Source organism: Euprymna scolopes, chromosome 13 (assembly GCF_053919585.1).
Source record: "Euprymna scolopes isolate OS-2025 chromosome 13, ASM5391958v1, whole genome shotgun sequence".
Lineage (NCBI taxonomy): Eukaryota > Metazoa > Mollusca > Cephalopoda > Sepiida > Sepiolidae > Euprymna > Euprymna scolopes.
Window position 1 is genome coordinate 91,649,539 of NC_136494.1, and position 23,975 is coordinate 91,673,513.

Here is a 23,975-nt window from a genome sequence, read left to right on the forward strand (position 1 = left end):
ATAAATTAAATGGCAAATTATAAATTTAATAAAATAAAAATATTTTTCGTAAATCGGTTCTGCGAGACTGTTCTGGGTTTTACTTCCGGTAGTTATACAATTTCAATTCATACACCACGATTTGACGACTCTAATCGATAAGTAAAATAAAAACATCCCTTATTTTTTAAATTTAGATTCATTTGTTTATCTTCCCAATTTTTCAATTTAAAAAAATTGCTCGCCAGAAGGTGTGTTTTGAGTTGAAACATAAAAGTTGAAGAACATTAACAAAACCATCTTTGTTGTAAAAATCATTTTTTAAGAAAAATAGCAGTACACGTTTTTTTTAACAGTTGTTTCTATATAAGAAAATATGAACATTTTTATTATTAAAACTATAAATTGTTAAGTGAAAGTACATTTTTTTCGAAGAAAATTGACGGTACATATGCATTTTGGTAACGTGCTGAAATAATACCTTTTATCTATTTTTTTCAGCCATTCTTACCATGAAGAGGGGAGGGTGTTTTATAAATATTCTGTGGTTTCAACTAAAAACTTATTATTAGAAAAAAGATATCGTGAAATTATAAAAAAATGATATTGTGAAAGTTGAATTAAACCTAAAAAAAAACAACGTGGATGGCATGTTCAACATTGTAGCCGGAGCCTATTTGGCAATAAGGTTTGATTAAGATTCGATTGTTTTGTTTTTGCTTTTTTTTACTGTAAATTGTCAGGTTAATTTTTTTAAATTTTCTTTTTCAAGAAAACTTTTTTTTAACAAAATTGAAAGTATATTTTTTCTTTTTTTTTTACAAGTTGTTTTTATATAAGAAAATATGAATGATTTTTCTTTATTAAAGAAATTATTAGGTAAAATACAGAAAAGTTCCCACCAAGAAAACCGTTATTTTTTCAGTCATTCTTACCATAGGGAGAGGATTGTGTTTTGTAACTATTCTGTGCTTTCAATTTTCACATTAGGTCCACCTCCACAATTTTTAACATGAGTAGGTTAGGGGGTGTTTATTCCGAAAGCCGTTCTTAACATGGGGAGAATGGTGGTACTTATTCCAAAAACCGTTTTTAACATGGAGAGGTTAGGGGTTTTTATTCCGAAAGTCGTTCTTAATATGGAGATGTTGGGTGTGTTTATTTATGACCGCCAGTGAATTATAGTGCATAGTACAGGTCTTTATATCTCGGAAACTACTTGCCTCTGCAAATTTTAAATGAGATTTTTATATTCAGCATAATCGAAAACTTGTGAAAGTAGTCATTTTAAAGAAAATTGTGGAGATGGACTTAATGCAAAAAATACCCCCCCCCAAGAAATATTGTGAAATTTTTTTTTTTTTTTTTTTTTTTACACAGTGATCACCACTTATCAAGGCCCGGAAGCCACTCAGGGATAAGGGTTATTGCAAGTACATTACGTTAGTGAGGAGATTTGTTGAAATGTTTACTTAAGGGGGCGGTTCATTAGGAATTTGTTAACATTGGACTTGAAGACATCCAAGTTGTAGTCCGGAGGGAAGCAGGCAGACGGAACAGAGTTCCACAGGCGTGCAGTTCTAAGAAAGAAGCTTTGTTCATGGAATCTGCGTTTTGATTTAGGCACAGATATAGAGTGGGGGAAATTTGTCACAGTGGATTCAGCTAGACGGGTGTTTTTCGTGAAAGATTGGCGAGGGGGGACCAGAGATTGGAGTTCAGACGAGCATCTGCCATGGAAATAACGATAAAACAAGGACAGGCTCGCAACGTCTCTTCTGTGGGAGAGAGGTTGCAGGGTAGAGAAAAGGGCATCCCCCACTAAGCCACGAAGTCTATTTTGTACTCTGTCAAGGCAGGATAGGCTGTTTTTAGCAGCTCCTGCCCAGATATGGCAGCAGTATTCCATCCTTGGACGTACTTGGCTTTTATATAGATAGAGAATTGCATCCGTAGTGAGATATCTTCTGGAGCGGTAGAAGGATCCCACCATCTTTCCAGCGACCTTGGCAACAGACTTGATGTACGTGTTCCATTTCAGATCAGGAGTAAAGGTCAAACCCAGAAGCTTGTCAAAACACGGGGCCTCACCCAGACGAGAGCCATCCATCACAATTGATGCCAGATGGGGATCAGAGCGTTGATGATGTAAGGATAGCAGTTTGGTTTTGGATGCATTAAAGGTAACCAGCCACCTTTTCCCCCACTGAACCACGACCTCAAGATCAGAGGAGAGAGAATCAGAGAGAACTTTGTCATTTACAGCCTTTGATGTGTTGCCGTAGATGGTCGTGTCATCAGCATAGATGTCAACGAATGATTTAAGTATGTGTTTAGGGAGGCCATTGATGTAGATCAGGAAGAGAGTTGGGCCCAGGATTGACCCCTGAGGGACTCCAGCATTTATATTGCAGACCTCCGATTTTTGTCCATCTACCACTACTCTTATGAGCCTTTCGGAGAGAAATGATTTAATGATTGAGAAAACATTTCCAGTTATACCGTAGCTGGAAATCTTGTGAAGTAGACCCTTATGCCATACCTTGTCGAAGGCCTTTGATATGCCGAGAGCAATTGCCCTAGAAAGGAAGCCTTTGTCAAGAGATTCACTAATCCTGTGGGATATAACCGTCAGCACATCTGCGGTAGATCTTGCAGAGCGGAAACCATATTGTGTGTCACTAAGAAGGTTATTCCTGCTGAGGTGGTTGACTATTTCTCTATTTAATATGGATTCCAGCAACTTACTCATAACACACAGGAGACTTATTGGTCTGTATTGAGAGGGAGATGACTTATCACCTGAATTCTTAAATACAGGGCAAACTGATGAGGTCTTCCAGGGAGTCGGAAAGCACTTCTCCTTAAGGCAGCGCTTAAATAGTTTCGTAAGTATGGGAGCAAGTTCTGGTTGAAGCTTTTTTAACACTATAATTGGGATGCCATCAGGGCCAGTTGCTTTACTGGAATCTAGGTTCTTTATTAGCTTGGCGACCTCATGCACGGATATTTGTATGTTACCTAGCTTGTTCTGTGTTATAGGAGGAAATATGGGGAGTTGATGGCCTTCGTCGCATAGGGTAGAATTAGCTGCAAAGTTCTTTGCAAATAGTTTGGCCTTGTCTGACGCTGACGAGATGACCTCTGGTCCATTGATAATGGTTGGGATAGAACGCACACTTCTGTTCAGGATCCTATTTGTTATTTGCCAAAACTGGTGGGATCCAAGCCGCTGATCAGCTACCTTGGATTTAACAGACTGGGCATATAGCTCTGTTGCATTTTTTATTACTCTTTTACAGTGGTTGCTGGCAGACCTAAAAGCAGCTTTAGTCTCAGTGCATCTATTACGTTGGTAGTTATGGAAAAAGTGATTTCTGTGCGCGATAGCAGCAGCACATTCTGGGGAGAACCATGGCTGGCTGTTAGGTTTTTGTTGGAATTTTTTAGATGGTATGAATTGGTCTATGCCTGCAATTAACCATTCGGTCAGATCTGATACTATAGAGGACACATCCTTTTTAAACATGGAGTGCAGAGGTAAATCAGATATGAATGTACGGAAGCTATCCCAGTCGGCCATAGAGTATCGGTATACAGTACGGTGGAGGGGTACGTCTGGGGGCTTCTTACATTTCGTTTTTATCTTAACTGATACGACGGAGTGGTCGGAGGATCCTAGAGGAGAATGAACGGAATATGAACATAGCTCAGGGGAAGTTGAGAGAAAAAGGTCTAAGAGGCTTGCATATTGACCGGGTGTATCGGGCACACGGGTGGGTTCGCGAACAATCTGAGTGAGATCATAAGCAATGGCAAAATCATGACAAAACCTCCCCTCATCGTCTGTCTTATTTGAATGGGTACGCCATTCCACGTTATGGACGTTGAAGTCACAACATATGTGGATGTTAGCCGAGGGATGTGAAGACAGTATGTGGTCTATTTTCTCAGATATGCTCTTAAAGATAGTAACTCCGCTGTTGTGGGGCCTATAGAGGGCAAATATAAATGCAGTGGTGTTAGCAAGTGCAACCCTGAAGCACATATAGGGTAAATTAGGATCTTCTCTAGAGATATCCCTGCCACACGGGAAGCCATCCTTAATGTAGGCACATATTCCATGCCCATGGCGATCTTGGGGGTCAGATTTAGCTGTTAAATTTGAGTATCCGTTAATTATGAACTCATCTAGGGAAGTGGTCGGCCCTATTCCAGTTTCAATTTTAAATTTAACTTGGAAATGCTATTTAAAAATAGCGCCGTACCAAAAATAAAAATAGACAGAAAAATGCCCCCTTCGGGTTTGTACTTGCACAAAGATTTGAAAAAGTTGTCAACAAAGACAAATATATAACAAGTAAATGTCTTCAAAGGCAAGATAAGTTACTTTTCTACCTAACTGGATAAGTTTTAGTGTTTTTGTATTACTGTATACATAGATTGGAAAAAAAAATCACATTTTTGAATACAAAAAAAAAAAAAAAGCGTTTCAACATTTTAGGAACGTTCGGCTTAATCCACTGATTGTTAGTCGATCCCAAGCCATGATTGACGGAAACTCCTGAGGATCCAGGTCAAATTCTGCAAGAGTACCATTTTTTAATTTTTATTTTCGCCTTTTTTTTTCACTTTTTGGAGTGGATTGCTGTACTATAAATATAAAATATATAAATAGAATATAAGAAACATGCATTTTCTCTTTTTATTAGATTTTTCCATTACACCAAATAGAGCCATAGCAATGCGTGACAGGGTACAGCTAGTATATATATATATATATATATATATATATATATATATATATATATATATATATATATATACAAAAATTAAAAAAAACTTTGAATTTAACGAGGTTGTTGATAGTGCTCACTGCAAAGAATAAGTATTATTTTATTCAATGTAGGTAAATAAAATTACAATTACGCGACAGTCCAACTATTTCAATCTAAATAGATCTCATTAGCAACCATAGCCTCTGGTTTTTGTTGAGTCAAATTCAAAGACCAGTCTCAATAAAAACCAGAGGCTATGGTTGCTTGATGAGATCTCTTTAAATTGAACCAGGTGTTCGACTGTTACGACGAATAGTAATTTTGTTTACTTAAATTGAATAAAATTATATTTATATATAATTTGCTCTTTTTTTTTTTATAAGCACTGCTTAAATTTTAAACTGTAAAAGCATTGAAGTCTTTGCAATGCAATTTAAAAATTGTTATTTTATTCTTTAATCTAAATTGTCGGGAATAAATCCCATCTTGAGACGTATTAAGAATGTGAGAAATCTGAAAGCTGTAAATGTCAGAAATAATGTAAAATCATTTTTATTTACTTTTTTGTATGTTGTAAGTCAAATATTTCGCGAAAAATATAATCATTAGGGTAAGAAGTCCGGTCCGTCATATTTTTTTTCTCTTCATTTTGGTGTTATAGAGGAGGTGACCCCTCGGAGTAGAAGAGAAGAGAAATATACGTGCTGTTCCGATAGTTTCACGTGTGTTTTCGTCCAGCTTCAAGCGGGAAATTTAAAGTAAAAGATGGTCACAAACTTTTAGAAGACATTTATTTTGAATAAAATTTAAATGAGAAATCAAAAAACTTTAAGTGTCGGAAATAATAATGAAATCATTTTTATTTACTTTTGTTGTTGTTGTTGTTGTTGTTGTTGTTGTTGTAAGTCCAACATTTCCCTAAAAATAGCATCATCAAAGTAAGAACTCCATAATTTATTTTTCTTTTCTTCATTTTATTTACAACAAAAAAAGTAAAAAAAAAAATGATTTTATCATTATTTCCGACACTGAAAGTTTTAAAATTTCTAATTTAAATTATATTCAAAATAAATGTCTTCTAAAAGTGTGTGGCCATCTTTTACGTTTGTATTAAGAATTGTAAAATTTTTTGTAGTCTTTTTTTGTTGTTGTTATTGTTATGATATTGTAGTCATAATATTGATCAGATTCAATCCTTAAGTTTGTAAACAGAACCTCAACATGCCTTGAGAATAATATTCTATTATTTTTAGAAGCATTGGTTAAATTTAAAAATATGAAAGGATACGAGCTGTTTCAATGCAATCTAAAACATTTTTTTTTTATATTAGTAAGCACACCTATGCGGATGAGGATTGACAAGAACGCCATACAAATTTTTTGCTGTTTATGGACAACTGCATGGAGAAGAAGCTTAGCAATGTTTTTGTATGACCTGGGAATATAAATTTAATCTGTTAGATCTGCCATAAGATTATTCTTGATAAAAGTTGTGCTCAAATCTTAGTATGAGTTTAGTTTGCAATTGAATCCCCAACAAAAGAGATATACCCCGCATTTGTTAAACCAAAATATACATATTTGAAATTGAAAATATGAAATAATAGGTTACAAAACGATCGCAAAAATATTATAATAATCTTAAAATTTAATAATAATTTTTTTATGAATAATATTTTTATATGTCTTCCCCTATCAAAAACTATCTTTGTGGAAGATGTGCTAATACCGTTGATCTAAGACTCTGTACTCTTACGTTTCTGAATTTTTTAGATGATTAGTTATTTGTATTATTTGGATTTTTCAGCTTACTGTTCTCATCTTGAGTGTCATTTTCACAACGTTTCGGTCGATGTAATTCAGGACGTTTTTCAGGTGTATCTTGTCGAACTCGGGAATGTTTATGTCGAACTTGGAAATCCCGAATGTTTTGAAAATGATACTCAAGATGAGAACAGTAATCCGAAGAATCCAAATAATACGAATGCTATGTACTGTGTTCTTTGGATAGTCTGCAGAAGTTAGAAATGGTGGAGTCATTTTGCTATCCTGGTGCTATGACCTTGACCTTTGTTGCTATGTGATGGGAATTAACTTCGATCTCAGATGTACGAACTGCATAGGAGACGTTTTGGGAGTCTCTTTCACTTTCTATTCAGGGTCGAGTTTATAACTGATGTCCACAGTGCCATATTGCATGCAATCAATCCTGAGCTCTCACTCTGTCTTTATGAGGATGCAGATGAATGGCAGGATATATGGTTCGATGGAGGTGTAGTGTGCTCCTTCATAACAGATATTGAAGCTAAATATGCCCAGATTTGAGTCAACTCTGGTACACCCACTTATAGTATGGATTATACATATTAAACAAACCTCTGATTTAATGAACAGATGTGCACATAGGTAACTGAGTAAAAAGCCAAAGAAAACTTGTAATGCCTTCGTGAAAGATGGCTCAACCAATGACATATCAAGACAAACGTAAATTATAGAATTTCATGGAAAGAATCACTTTGTATCGCTATGGCTTACATGCTCAATATGCAAAAGACAATAATTATTAATCATACTCACTAGGAGTTCTCACACAGGCCATTGTTGGAGATAACTCACTGTTAATAAACAGTGGTGTCCTCTGGAGTCTGGGTGACCACAAGTTTTCCCAGATTTCCAGTACTCGCCACCTCTTTTCATACACTTTGTAAACGACTTTGCGTAATCATAACAGCTGCTTTCTCACTAGCAACAATTATTATTCTGTTAATTTATACGACCATTATTATTATTATTATTATTTTTATTTATTTTTTTTGTTTTTGTTAAAATAAACGTAAATTCTTTAAATCTATGTTAAAAAAATTCTCCTGGCAGCTTTAATCATAAAAGTCCTTTCTAATAATCATCGTAAAATGTCTTTTCCGAAATCTTTGTACATATCTTAATTGATTGGGATTAATTTGCATTGTAAATCTCGGAAAGCCTATTAAGGAATTGGGGAGAAAAAGAAAAATTTACTTTAATTACAAAAGTGAAATATCCAGAGGAAAGCCATTAGAGAAATTAACTTAAAAAGTAAATTCGGTGGAGTGTATTAAATTGATTTAAATCTGCAACACCTTAAAAAGAATGCAATGATATAAACGTTGTATACTTCGAAACTATAAGTAGAACCCATATGGAAAATTAGTAGAATTAAATATCAGAATTTAAACAACCAGAAAAAAATATCATGAACTAGTTTTGGACAAGGTGGGATGGAGATAAGATCAAGTAGCTTTTGAGATAACCAGTTTGGATATCATTTCAAAGTTTTCTTGAGGAAATACAATATTGAAGCCCTCTACACACTTCCAGCAAGTGTTTTTTTTTTGTTTTTTTTTTTTTCCTTCTAAAATACCATCTCACACAGTACAAAAGATATGATCAAGAATATTGACCTGCCGCCTGCTATGCTATTCCTATTTTCTGCTAATGTCATATGTGACCTCTGGAATTGCAGAATAAAGAAAGACAACATCCTTGTTTTTTTTTTATTTATTATTTTTAACCATTTTGTGGTCCATTGTTGAATATATATAGAAATCAAAAATAAAATACGAAAAACTGAAGTGAATTATTCTAAATCCTATTTTTAAAAAAAAATATAAATAAATAAAATAAAATAAAAACGTAACTATATTTGCACCATGTTTCTCTTCATCCACCAATATGTCTATCTGGGAAAAATCTAGTAAATACATTTGTACATATATAAAAAGAAATTGATTTCATTTCAAACAGATTTTAAAATTTCGTATCAGTTTTGTTGCTGTATTAATAGCCGTCTCATCGTTGCAATCAAAACAAAAGTGTAAATATACACGTATTGTTTGCAGTAGTTTAGTTTTCTTGAGATTTCTTACTAAACGTTTTCCATAAATTTCATAATGTAAAACTCATATGAAATTATAATTTCCTTTCAAAAATGACTGATCAGTTTGAATATCAAAGAATGTTTCACTTTAATAAATGAATAAATAAATAAATACATAAATAAATAAATAAAAACAGCAATCATAATAATAATAATGAAAATAAAGCAACAATAATAACAACAACAAAGAAATTGTTATATTTCATTCACATAAACGCTAGAAATATTTGATTCTTCCTTTTGAAGTAAACTTTTACTTTTATCTTTCAGGTTGCCCAAGAGCCGTCATTCGGATCTATTCCAATGCAGATGGAATCAAGCCAGATAAGGAATTGTGTGGTGTTTGGAAACAAGGATTTTCCTTCGTAGCAAAATCGCATTCAGTAAGAGTAAGGTAAGCGAAATAATTGAGTTACTTACAACAATGCCTATGCTTATTTTAAGCCTCGCTTTTAGTTGATATGTTTTTACACAGGCACTTTATTTGTCAAGCATTAATCCAGTCTTAAATTGACACAACTTTATGAGCCTACTTGATATTCATTACGTTTAGCTAGAACTGCCATTAGAACAAATAAGATAAAAAAGGGTTAGAGAAAACTTTCTGTTCTACTACTATTTCAAAGGAGAATACTTTGCCTAAACAAACCAAAGATTTCTATCTGATCTCAGATATTGACTTTCTATATAAGCGGAAAATCTAAATCTATTTGAACTCATCCTACAAAGATTATGATACTTCTGAAGAATACGGATCACGTTCTCGTTGGCATACTCCAGATACATTATATAAATCACTGGAATGTTCCAAACGCAAACTTTGTATTTTTATTTATCTTTTTCTTTTCTTTTTTTTTTTAAACCCGAAAACAATGGTTAATGTTTAAAACGCTATCAAACAGTTTAAAATTAAGGAAGAAAAAAATATAATTATGATGGCAATTTATCATAATATGGTACTTTTAATGAAAAAAATACTTATGCAGTTTATGGCTGGTGCTGAAATAATTAGAAAGGCATTCTTAACATGGGGATGGGAGGATTTCTTTTTAAATTCTGTACTTTCTCTATTTGATAAACAAAAGTTACCACAACAAAAAGAATAAAATAAAAAAAACTAAAATACCATTTACCAATTGTCAGCTGCTGCGATTTCATTGTCTAAACGTTGGCTAACCTGTTCAGAATATGCCGACGATAATGCCGTCTATATTTTACAAAAATACTAAGGTTTTGACCTGATCTCAAATATTAACTTTTCATGAGACGAAAAGATAACACTGTTTAAAGTCATTACACTAAGGCCTTTACTTGATCTCAAATTTGATCTTGTATATGCAACAGAAGTCAACAAAAAAATTTACCTGGTCTCTAATATTGATCTTTTATACAGAAATGGAAATACAAAACTATTTGAATTTATTATACAAAGGTTTTGATCTGGTCTAAAATATTAACTTTTTATACGAGCCAAAAAAAATAACACTATTTGAAGTCTTTAAAGGCATTTACTTGATCTGAAATTTTACATGTTATAGAGAGTTGAAGTATAAAACTATTTTGCTTTATTATAACAAAACTTTTTACCTGCTCTCTAATACCGACTTTTTATATAAAAGGGAAATAGAAAGCTATTTCATTCATGAAGTTAACCACCAAAAGAAGTATTATCTTTGCCATCCGTTTTATTGTTTGACTTTAGTGGAGATCTGTGCTCGCAGAATGGTTTTGTTTTCTGCTGAAAAATATCAAGTACATCTTTTTACAAATTTTGTTTATGAGGAATTAAGTTCAATTTCTCGCATCAGACGGCGTTTCTTTACGTTTTCTTTTCTATCGTCTGCGATGAATGAGATTAGCCTTCTGTTTCCATCTTCTGTTCCAATGTACAATATCTTCTTTCAAGAGAAACTTGACAAAATTTGAAACGTATTAATACACAAATCTGTCATACATTTTTAAAGAATAAATACAACGAGGAATTATCTAAGTGATAAGAAAATTTCAAAGGAAGAAAGAAAAAATTCTTGGTTTATGCTAAACAAAAGAAACAATGCAGGCTCATTCTTAAGATGCGCCCATCCTACCTGTATGTTTATGTTATTTAAAACTTTAGCGTGACAGACTGACAAATAAGGCCTCATATATATATATATATATATATATATATATATATATATATATATATATATATATATAAAGTATCTAACCGTGCTGCTATAACAATCAGTGTGTCAGACAAAAGAAATGATATTTCAAATTTTAGCGTGACAGACTAATAGACAAGACGTCTGATAAGGATGTATGGAAGTATCTAACTCTGCTGCTATAATGTTCGCTGTAACAGACAAAAAGACATACTATTTTAAACTTTAGCATGACAGATTGACGAAAATACTATTTTAATCTTAAACATGACAAACTTAGCAAGATACTATTTAAAATTCAAGCGTGACAAATTAAGAACCTACTATTTCGAATTGAAGCATGACAGACTGACAAAATGCTATTTAAAAATTAATCATGACAGATTGGCTAAAATACTATTATACATTTAAACATAACTAATCAACTGACTAAAATGAAATTCTAAATGCAAACTCTAACATAATGTAACAGAGCGCGGACGCACGCATGCAAATACTGAGCTGTTGGAGAAATGACGTCACGGTAAGGATAAAGAAAAACTATAAAAAGCGGAGAGAACGCTAGAGAGGACGATTATGTGGGTGACGTCAATGCCGTAAAGAGAGATCACGCGTGGCAGGAGAATGATGAAATAAACATCGTTGTTACAAAAATAAGTAGTTGGGTTATTACTTATCTTATGTTCCTTTGCGACTGAGTCTACAACGTGTTGGATATACGTGTGTCAACATGTGTAAAGTTACAATTAAAGAAAATGTTATTTCAAACTTTAGCATTACAGACCAATTGTCCTACTCTTTGGCGAGGACTCGCCTACATAGGCATACAAGGACGTGTAATCACACGAAAAATATAAAGCGAAAATGTTTAAAAGCCCAGAATCTCTTAGAAATTTGTCGTCTGATTTTATATTAAAAAAGATATATTAACGCCAAACAAAAGAAATCTTTATACAAGTCATGACGCATTTATCTGACAACAACAACAACAACAAAAATGGCAAGAAAAGTTGAAGTGAATAAATTTTCTGAATATCATTGTTGTTTCCTTTGCAGCTTTTTACCAGATAAACACGGAATTCTTTTCGGGATTTTCACGTTTCTTACTTTTGCTTTGATCTTTTAAAATTTAGTCAACGCATGCAGTCATCCTTTTTTTTTTTTTACTAATCAATCAAGGCAGGTTTTAGGTGCTGATTGGCATCTCAGCGAAAGTCTCCCCCACCCCTTTTAACTATCATTAGCCAGATTACGTAAGTAGTTATAGTGCAGGTGTCAAATTTATAAATATATAGTTAAAAACGAAAAAAAAAATTGTATTTGGAACATTCGAAATTATTTTTTTACTAGCTAACCTGTGTTCCACCATTGCCGAGGAAAGTAAACTAGCTAAAGAAATTCCAGGTGCCAACGTTGAACTACAAAATTAGTTCCTATTGTTTTCCAGCGCAAACACAGACCACATCGATCGTAAAATTCGCTTAAATATATTTGAATTCCTACAGATTTTTATTTATTACTACAGAGCTAATTCTCTATTGAATATTATATTGTACTTAATATATAGTACTGATTTCAAAAGAGTTTTTTAAAAATAACTGGGATGCCATTAGCTAAAATCGAAAACAAAACATTTTACATTCCAGCCGCATTCCATACTGTTTGAGCTATTGACAGAGAGATAAGAAAGATTTAAAGTTAACCCACTTTAAGCTATGAATGAATCTGTACATACACACAGTTAATGAAAATATGTTGGCAAGTTGAAATGAACATTTTTGCATTTCAACTTTTCGAATATTTATGCCCGCGTTATTCATCCATCCAAACAAAGATTTTACTCGTTATAAATCATCTTTGGTGTGTGATTTTTTCTGTTAGTTACAATGTTATATGGCCAGTAGTTTAAGATTCCATCTGTTAAAAATTTTCACACAAGCACACACACATACATACATCTCGTGTTTTATTTATATAGATCGATGTTTATATTCACAACGTTTTGACTGATGCAATCTCTGATCATCTTTGGGTGTATCTTTTATTTAAAAAATGGGAACCTTCCAGTTGAACGTGAATATCACGGTAATATCATTGGAAACGTTTTGAAGTAAAATCAAGGACGAGGGGAAAAGAAAGAGGAAAATGATAATGCTTAGAAATCATGACATTGACGGGATAAGCGCTTAATTTTTAGTTCATTTATTTTAAGATTGCTTTCCTAAAGATCTAGTTTGTCTTAAACATGAAAATACACTGAAATTAAATAAAAAATGCTCTTAAAATTTTTTAATAGAAATGTTTTTTTTTAATTCTTAAAAGTAATTTTAAATTACATCACAACCAAATTCTTTCAAACTGTTTTAGTGCAACATTTTATTCTTTTATGGAAAAACTTCATTTACAAAACTTTAAAAGTTCTCAACTTAAAATTTGAAGAGTCAAAATGTCCAGAATGTATAATATCCCTTTTGGACCAAAGTACCGTAGGTTTGCAACAAATTTATTATGTTTAGACTATTAGCCACTATCTTATATAACTTTAGCACGCCATTTTAGACACATTTCGTCGTTATAATAAAATCCTACATTTCATCCTAGAAGCAACACTATCACAATCACAACATCTTTAGAGGAAGTAGTTCCTACTTTTCCCTCTAAATGTAAAGCCCTCCTAACGTCCCCAATAAATACCGGGAGGAATTCTTCCCTTTCAACAGATATGAGGTTTCACTCTTTGTAACTTGATCATGAACACATAGACATACCATTAGCTTTCGTTTCTCCGACTCATAAATAATAATGTCTCCTCAACCAAATTCTGTGTAATATCATTGGTTGAGACCGGGCATTCTTATATTCCACAATGATTATATTGCCTACATAAACGTAAATTTCAGGAAGTCTCCAAAATGGCGTCGCGCTCTACAGGAGACATAAATGCTCACAGAAAAAAAAACAAGTACATACATATTAATTGCTCATGCACAAACGCTTAAATACTGGTATTCCTAATTACTGGAACAAACGTGCACAGATAAAAACAATAGGTAATTGTGAATAAAACCAGACACTACCTTACAAACACGCCAGTAGGTCCATTTGGAGAAAATATTAGGATTTTTGGGTTATTTCTTACATTTTATGATGTCATTTTTTTTTCTCTCTCTCTTTCTGTCTGTCTGCATATATTCTTCCCGATTCTCTCTCTCTTTCTTTCTCTCGCTCGCTCACTCGCTCGTTTTATACATTTCTTTTATGCAGAAAAAATAAAAACATTACATGGCGATGCCGATGAAAAAGCAACAAACATTTATTTCCTCTCTCTCGTTCACTCGCTTTGTACATTTGTTCCAGTAATTATATCTTTTTCAAACATAGTTACGTTTTTATTTTTAATGTAATTTATTTAAACATACTTTATTTAAATCGACGCAATCTATTACGATCGTCGACGTTTTAACAATAACTGTTTCGACAATATCATCTACTCCAGCACATATTCTGTTGTTTGAATTTAATGTTTTCTTAACCTATGTGAAATATTCACAGTTTAAAATTGTTAAACTATTTTATAATTTACTATATTTCATGTTTATTTTCACCCCCTTTATAATAAAATATATAAAAATACATAAACCTTTTTTACCAATTGATTTTTTAATCGCAAATCTTTTCAAATAACTGTGTTTATTTAAGTTATTATGTTATATATTTTATCAAATAGATATTTTTTTAAAGATATTTATTTACAGAACAAGAACAAAAACCAATGAATGTGTCACATTTTTTATAGTTTTATCAGTTACAAAATGGTGAACGTGCAACAGAAAATAGTTTAACAATTCAAAATTGTGAATATTTTACATATGTTAAAATAACATTACATTAAAACAACATAATCAGTACGGATCCGAAAGATGGTATTGCTGAAACTTTTCTTTAGATCGGCGACGATCGTAATAGATTCCGCACTGATTCTAGAGATTGCGCACATGTTAATTCTTTTTTCTTTTTTTTTTTTTTGTATGAGGGTAAATTTGTACATTAGGTCCACCTCCACATATTTCTTTAGAATTACGACTTTTCAGGGGTTTCAACTATGCTGATTAAGAAAATCTCATAAAATTTTGTGAAGACAAGTACTTATAGAGATATAAAGACCTTTATTATGCACTGTAATTCAGTAGCTGTCAGGTTTTATGCACACGCGATATACAAATGTACTTCTCTCTTACCGACACTGCCCCCCCCCAGTTTTTTTTTATCATTTGCGAGTGGGTATGCTGACAACGATTATCACGGAATTATTTCACCCCCCCCCCAAAAAAAAACAAGGGATTGTCTACTCTGAAAGCCGTTCTTTACATGGGGATGTTGAATGTGTCTTTTCCAAACTTCGTTCTTAATATAACAATACTCAAAGAAGTGAAGTGAAAAGAAGTCGTAATTGTTTTGTTTTACACGTTAAAAAATGACGACATAAAACTGGAATTTAATTAAATACTATTGGTGGAAGAGTTGAAAAGAAGAGGAAGACTTGAACAACACACAGAAACAGCTAGGAATGCTACCACTGATTTCGATCACTCTAAACAGTTCATATCCAGTGAGAATCCCTAACCTCTAAAACTTCTGTTTTTACTTTCCATGATTATTCTAATGGATCTTTTTTCGTAATTTTATTAATTCATACTGTTTACGCATTCCCTTAATTGCTTGTTTTTTTTAATTTAAACAGCACCTCCATGTTATCGCCCCAAACTAGCACTAATCCCCAGTGAAACACAGATTATTTCATTTTGGCTATGGTCGCCAATGTTCGCAATTGTTGAGGGACAGCTGTGGCCACCAACAACAATCGTAGTTTAGTTTTTTGCGAGAGAGTGTGGGTGCAGGCTTCCACCGGGCAACACTGGTTAACGGGTCCTGCTAGTTTATTTTATAATTATCATTTGAAAATGCTACAATAGTTTAAACTGTATTATAGAATAATCTTTATTGTGAGTTTTTCGGTGCATGTGATAATCAATCCGCTGATTGGTCAGTTACGTTTAAATTTGAAATAGCGTTTTTATTGGTTATCATGCTATTTTGATGTTTGAAATGATGGCGTTTTCATCTGTTTGCCATACTTATACTTGAAATAATAGCATTTTCATCGGTCTGTTAGACCTAGGCTTAAAATAATATATTTATATGCGTCTACATCTTCATAAGAGTCTTTGTACGTCCACCCGTTACACAAGATTGAAATAGCATGTTAATCGCAAAACGCACTGGTTGAATGGACGTATTTTAAGAATAACCATTCTTGTTATTTTTTTACCCTATCTGGATTCTTCAAGTTTTGCATCTGTGTTGCCTCCCCTCCATCCCAGCAAACACCCTTTCTATTTGGATAAAGATCCTTTTGTCCATTATCAACAGCAGGACTGAATGAATGATACAGATTCCAAGCAGAGTCTATTTACCAAGTCTAGAGAGTAAATCTTTTTAGTAAAAATCTTAAACCCAAGTGGGGGTGAACCATGTCTATTTGTATGAAATTCATGGACGAAAACATTGGTTTGTTGGTTTTGAGCGTCATATCAGCCCTGCTAAGTTATTTGATGTCACAAAAGGTTATTTATTGTAGATTCTTATGTGTAGGTTATTTATACTAGTATTGAGTTGTATTTATTTTAACATATAGCGGTAGGAATATTTGGGAGGTACGTAGAAAGATTTTTTTTCTTACAAGGGGGGGGGTCATCACTTATCAAGACCCGAAGGCCAATCGAGCATAAGAATAGCTATCAGGTTAACAGTGGGAATATGGTATAATTTGATTATTTAAGGAGACCGTTCAGCAAGAACTTGTTTAAATTGGACTTGAAGATGACCATATTGTTGTCAGCTGGAAAACAGGCTAGCGGAACAGAGTTCAACATGCGAGCAGTTCTAGGAAAGATGCTTTGTTCATGGAATCCACGTTTAGATTTAGTCACAGATAGAGAGTAGGGGAAATTGTTGATAGGGGTTGTAGCTAGCTGAGTTTTTTGTGAAAGTTTGTGTATTTTCAAAATCTCTTGTAAAATCTCGTGACTTTCAGAAAATTGAATTTAATATCAACATGAACTTTGTTAAAAAGATCCTTCATATTATTTGCTTGGTAGTGTTTTTGTTTGGTTTCTTGGAGATCGTTACAGGCAATGAATACGTGCTCAACAATGAATGGTGACTGGTATGGTATGTACGTTGGAGGTTCTTCTCCTTTCACGAGATATGACAGATTTATAAAGTTAAAAAAGGAACATTGTTTATTTGACACTTTATTTTCAAAGATAAGAAGATGTCGGAATCCATGGTTGTCAGCAAAGTAAGTCTGCACAGTTTAAAGTTGTCTGTAGTTTTAGTTGTAACACCTGCTCAGTTCCCACCATCCTCAGGTGATTTCCTCTTTTTTCATTCTTCATCTTCATAGCAAAGTGGAATAGCAGAAACAAGCTATTTAGTAACTAGCTGAGAGATAGCCTTGGAACAATCTACTGATTACCATTCAAAGAAATACCTAAAGCTACATCTGATATAGCCAAACCCAATCTCTCCCTACAACCACTTTCTTGCTGAAGAGATGTTACTAGTCTTTGTCTACTTTTTCATTATTTTCATAGTAGGTGCTCGACTGAGCCTCAGTCTGTGCTCCTCCCTTTGTAAAACATTCACAGCAAAACTCATCTAGCTACAACCACTCTTAATGACCTTTTCTCTCTCTACCTAAAGCCGAAGGAAACTGCCATGAGAAATGTATATTTTCTAGAACTACTTGTCCATGGAACACAATACCGTGGGGATGCTGCCTAGTAAACTACAATATGGTCTTTTCAAGTACAATGTAAACAAATTCTTGTTTAAGCGCCCTCTTAAATAATCATATTTTGCTCAATCACCACAATCATTAAAAATCATCTTGGTGTTTTCTCATCGCCCACCTGACTCTTATTTAGCCCTTATACTCGAGTGGCATGTGGGTCTTAATAAGAGATGATGCTGGAGTAAAAAAAATCTTCCTAAATGCTAAACATTAAATCTCTATAAAAATGTGTGTGCTTGCGATTGTACATAAGTCATCGCCTTGCACGTAGATTCTATAGGTAATTGATAGTTGAAAAAAAATTAAGATTTCTCTGATTTCAAAATAAATTGTTTTAAAATCGAATGAGATGTTCTAAATTGAATTTTGTACTTGTCACTTGTAAAGTGACATTAGTTTTATTTATTCAAATGATTTTTAGTTGACTAATTTATATAATAAGAAAGATAAAGTGGCAGGTAAGCAACCGTGAAATTTCCACAAATTCCTACTAGTATATATATATATATATATATATATATATATATATATATATATATATATATATATATATATATATGTGTGTGTGTGTGTGTGTTTTGTATTTTGTAGAGGGAATTAAACCTGGAGTCTAAAGAGCAGAGTTTATTTTAATGTATTAATAAATGTATTAATACTTTTAAAAGAACATTACCCATAGTACTGTAGATATATAATAAGCTCAATAGGTATATGTATTCTAGAGCTATATTAATATTGAGTAAAAAGATTAATAATTGTGAATTAAAAATCAGTTTCAAAAGGAAAAAAAGCAAACAAAATCAACTCGAGTGTACGATTGTTTCGAAACCGATGTCCATTTTATTGAAATTGACAATAATTGAACATAATCTCCTCATCAGCAAAAATAGGGGGTGGGGTTAAGACACCAAAATAAAATTAGCATTTTTGTCCTAAGTAAGGCGGATGTTCCTGCAAATATTTAAAAACATAAGAACTAAGTTATTAATTTACCTGCCATCCCTTTTTTAAAATATAGAATCGCAAGATCGTCGAAGACAAGATGCAAGCAAGCAAGGTTCACAGAGTTTTGTAATTATATAGATATGTAATTCACACATATTTTGGTACTTGTTCGTAGTCTTTCAAACTTGTTGGAGAATGTGAAAGAGTTCTATGCAATCTAAAACATTTGATCACATTAGACAAACTGAAAAATATAAATAAGAACTTAATGATTGTTTTATCTTTTTTGTTTACTCTTTCTTTTATTTAAAAATTATTTTCTGAAGGAGTGCTTAAAAACTTTCATTTCAGATTAGTCAACCCTCTCTCTCTCTCTCTCTCTCTCTCTCTCTCTCTCTCTCTCTCTCTCTCTCTCTCTCATAAGATAACAAAAAGGGACTTATAATACTTTACTGCAGTGTCTCAGTAGATCCGTTATACCCACTTCTGTTTCAAATTATATGACGATTCAATTGCAGCTTGAGAATATTCCAAAATATGTGCTTCATCTTTTTATCTAAATTAACTACACAACTGTCACATAATATTAATCATGATGAAAATAATATATATATATATATATATATATATATATATATATATATATATATATATATATATATATATATATATATGCGTTTCCTTTCTGAATAATAAATATGTGCTTAACTCTTGCTAAATTGTATTTCAACGTGTTTTTATTAAACCTATGTACTTTATGTGTTTATATATATATATATATATATATATATTGAAAAAAAAAAAAGGATTCCAGCAGAGTGCTGTAAGGAAACATTCCAAAAATAAGAGCGTATTATTTATACTTACAGAAAGTTTAAATGATATAAGTCATCGATACTGTCAGTTTCAAACCTGATAATAGGGGATCCCTCATCCCGATTTAGATCCCCATATCAAGCTCTCTTCAGCCGATACTCGATTGATTGAATTGTTAAATTGGAGTATTTTTACAAAAAATCTATTTCACCAATGTCTTATTTCTTTACATTATAATCGTTTGTAAAATCATTTTAGACCACTGCCACAAATACTACTAACATAAATGTTGACAACATAATAATCATTACTAAAATCATAGTCCCAGTTAATGTCATTTTTACTATTTTTTAAGACTGTTTTTCCCCCCATATTTGTTAGTGAAGACACTTTTATTTATATAGGCAAGGGATAATAGTATTGTTCTTAGCCTTCGGACCAAGATCAAAGTGTAGTATGCCGAGAGAGAAATCCTTTAAAATTTTCAACAGAGACGAGATGGACCAACCAACCTCACCAGCCTCTTTCTTTTTGAGTTGGCCTTGTGCCTCAGTTTTTTGTTCATTTTCCCAATTGTATTTTTTTCTTATGAATAAAAAATTTAATATCTCAAAGTGTAGTATCTATTCCGATGCTACTCTTAAGATAATTTGTCTCGGTCAATGGTGGGGAAATCCTCTATACCGGGACAATTATTATTTTGCCTTCTTTTCGGGGAGCTGGTTTAAAACGACATTAACAACGACCTCCTGTCACATTTTGCTTTCGTGGGGAAGCAAATAAATACTAATAGAATTTATGAAACCAACAATGTTGATTAAGTGTTGAAGGTGTAAGAATTCAGATGACACTCTAAATGATGAAACGAATTATTTTCTCAATTTCTTTTTTCTTTTTTTTTTTTTTTTTTTTTTGAAGGGGAGGTCAGATTTTGCACAATAAACAACAAGCTTTGAATAATTGATGAGAACGAAACAACAGAATCTTTGTATTTTTAATTGCATCTATGAATATGTATAAGTGACTTTGAAACGGCATTTTAATCATTAAATTTGAATATCTTTAAGTAGTTAGGGTAATTGCTAAAGATTACGGCTATGAAAGAACACGAGAAAAATCTGTCTAAGCATTAAAAGTAGTTTTATCTTATTTTCTTATCAATATATATTACTAATAAATAAAATTAAATGAGGAATCATTTCGAGTTAAAATTCGAGTTCCATTGTTAGATAAACACGACATCAGTTCAAATTAGGTAGCCATTTTGTTTTGCTTCAGATTTTTTGTTCTTTTTTGGTTTTTAAATGCATAATTCTAATTCGAAATTAAAAAATGAAAATGATTCGTCGTTTAGTCATATTAAACGAAAATAAGATAAAACTACTTTTAATGCCTAAACAAATTTTTTCTTGCATTTTTCCATGACCGTGATCCTTATGAATTACCGTAGTTAGCAATCAAAATGGCTGTCAAATTTTTATTAACTAATCTTCTCCGTTTCTCGCAACAGCAACAGAGCAAATTAACCCACCTGTTAATTTGGTATCTATTTTTTCAGATTAAACGATTTCATTTTTACATTGAAAATATTAATTTGTTTTGGAATTTTTCCAGATTATTTAGCAAATAAATATATATTTATTTTACAAATATAGATGTTTGCCACACGGACTAAGGGTTAATAATAGAGGTAAGGGGGTATGTTTTTTTTTTATTAAGAAACAAATTAAATGAAACAATATTTATAAAACAAGAAATTGATAACAAATGAAACATCATAATAATGGTGTATCGAATATAGAATTTTGCCAACGGAATTCTCTTTTATATAAGGGCATCAGAGGAAATAATATTTTCAGAATAAAAATGAAGTTTGACAAAATCAAAAAAATTGATATATAAATATTTAAAAGATATTATAAAGAAAGAAATGTGCAAAAAGAAATAGGTTGATTAATTTGCCATGTCGCTACTGCAAGAAAGAAACAAAACTAGTCGATAACATTTGACGGCCGTTTCCGGAGTTAACCGCTTCAATATACAACTAAATTCGTTTAATTACTAGGTGCATCCACTCATCTCAGAATGAGGCTCTTTCTGTCGGTTGATCTGTTATGTTTCAAATAACCTTTTACTTACTGAGACACTGAATAAATAATCATTTTTATTAATTCATGGAAACGAAATAACAAATGCTAAAAATAGAAAAAGGAAATTTGTCAAAAAGACAGAAAAGCTTACAGATTTCAAAGAGCTTAGCAAAACTATCATTCCCTCGTTAATTAGACAAACTCGTTACATCTAAAATATTTTATTCTGCCTACCAATGAGACTGAATAGATAGACTAGAAACATTATGATAACTAACATCTGGGTTCAACCCCCCACCCACCCACTGTAAACCAAGCATATCACCCTGATGGTAGCTAAGTGATTAACAACACGGACTGAAAACCTTGGTTTGCCAAGTTCGAATCCAGTTTGTTCCACATTAATCAAACTCACATTGATCGTGTGTCCAATCTCTTAGAAAGGAGGTAAAAAGTTATATATATATATATATATATATATATATATATATATATATATATATATATATAATGTGTGTGTGTGTGAATGAGATGCGTTCCAAAGGTAATGCCTCTTATTTTTTATTCCGCCCGAATGGATCAGAGGGGATTGGAAGTTGCATTGTTGTGATGACCGAACTTATTCATTCATGATCTGAAAGGTTCATCTCTCTGTTGCAGATATTGACGGTGAGAGGCTCTAACAAAGCAAAATCTATCATGAACGTGCGTCAGAAGCAGAGACGTGTTATTGAATTTCTGGCAAAACTGCATTGAGAATGGTGGAGATTAAATTCTGGAGCACAAAAGACCACTCGTTTTAATAGTATTACTGCCGTCTTCGTAGCTCTTTAACCTTTTGAATGAATAGGAGGCATTACTTTTTGAACAACCCTCTTATATGCATGTCACTCATTTATAAATATCTACTAGTTTAATTTTTAAGGTAACACAAGAAAAGACGCGAGAGGGGGGCACATCATATGTATATGCTGAATCTTTGTAAATGGCAGAGTTTGTTTAAGAAAATCGGAGAAAATTGACAGTTGAAATAGGACATTTCTGAATTTGCACTAATTTAATTATAATGTTGCCTGGGAACCAACACGTTGTTGCCTCAGTCGCAAAACAGACAAAGAATGGAAAAGAACTTAAACTCGCTTGTTTTGTTATACATTTCCTTATTCTCTCTTTACCTTTGTCTTCTTGAATGCCATTCATGCCTCTAACATGATCTCGAACCTGCTTTCCGTCTCTAACGTGATCTACATTTTCAAGTCTTTATTTTTCTCTACCAGTGACGCCATTTCGCATGGCGTACGCACATCGATACTATGTTACATAAAAATTTGATGTTAACATATTTTGTCCGATCATGTACATTTCCTACTCTGAGAGAATGGTATCATGACGAAAGAACATATGTTACATTGGTTCTCGCCAAGGAGTAGATAATACCTGGGAGGATGATATCGTGATGAACGAAAACATACCCCAATCCTCCTCTTCAAGGAGCAGGTAGTGCCTGAGAGATGATCTCAACCAACAAAACAGATACTGCATTACCGTCCTTGAATTAAGCATTAAAGAATAGTACAGTTATAGAAGCATTGATATATTTTTAGATTCGGTCAAGCAGATACTAAATATTTATTACTAATAGATATAGAAAGCTGTTGATGAGATGATGTTGCATGTTAAAAAAAAAATGGTATTTATTTTTAAATTGTTGATAATATGAGATTGTACGTTTTTCACTGAAAATAATCATAGACGGCTGTTCTTTCCTTTTTCTGTTCCTATTGCATTTTTTTTTTACCTTTTTTCTTGTTCCATCTCTCTACACTTCCTCTTCATACCAATCTTCTCTTCCCTCCTTAAACATTTTTCAACTAGCAGTTTCCTCCTCCTATTTATCTTCATCACACTAAGTCTCCAACTCCCACTACAAGTATGACACAAAAGGACGTAATGTATTAATGCTTGTCTCAATCTGTAATTTGATTGGCCCTACTCTTTCTTCTTATCTCTTACAGACATGATGTTGCTAGTCTCAGTCTTTTCTATAAAATACTGTTATGGCATGTGTCCTTCAGAATTATCTGATGTATTTCCTGTCTCCTTTATTCCAGCTTGTTTTACTCATTGGTCTTGTGATCTCCATCAATTTGCTGTTTTAATACATTGTAATGCAGCTTCTTATTAGAGTATTTTTTTTTTCAAGAACTGCAGCCTTGCAGAAACCTTTCTGTTGACTATTTTTCTCCTCCATATATATAGCTTACCTTTTCAAGACTAAGGTTAACAGGCATTTCCTGTTTTTGCGATTATGATCTTTTGTTCTGGTTACCTCCTTAAATTAAGTAGCTTCATGCCTTGTCTGGAGCGATTTTCATAAAAACATCTGGTAATATACTCTAATAGTTATGTACATTATCTTTACAATCGAAGGTTTATTGCCTTTTTAAT

General features: G+C 32.6%; 1 protein-coding gene across 8 annotated transcripts in view; it reads left to right on the plus strand.

Moving 5' to 3' along the window:
- The window catches only part of LOC145292083 (dorsal-ventral patterning tolloid-like protein 1), a 2,157,643-nt gene that overhangs the window by 1,963,945 nt on the left and 169,723 nt on the right, over positions 1-23,975 (plus strand). For all 8 annotated transcript variants that reach the window (XM_080138158.1, XM_080138152.1, XM_080138155.1 and 5 more), the window contains one exon: positions 8,944-9,067. In XM_080138158.1, the coding sequence (XP_079994284.1) occupies positions 8,944-9,067 (124 nt within the window). The remainder of the gene's footprint in view (positions 1-8,943; positions 9,068-23,975) is intronic.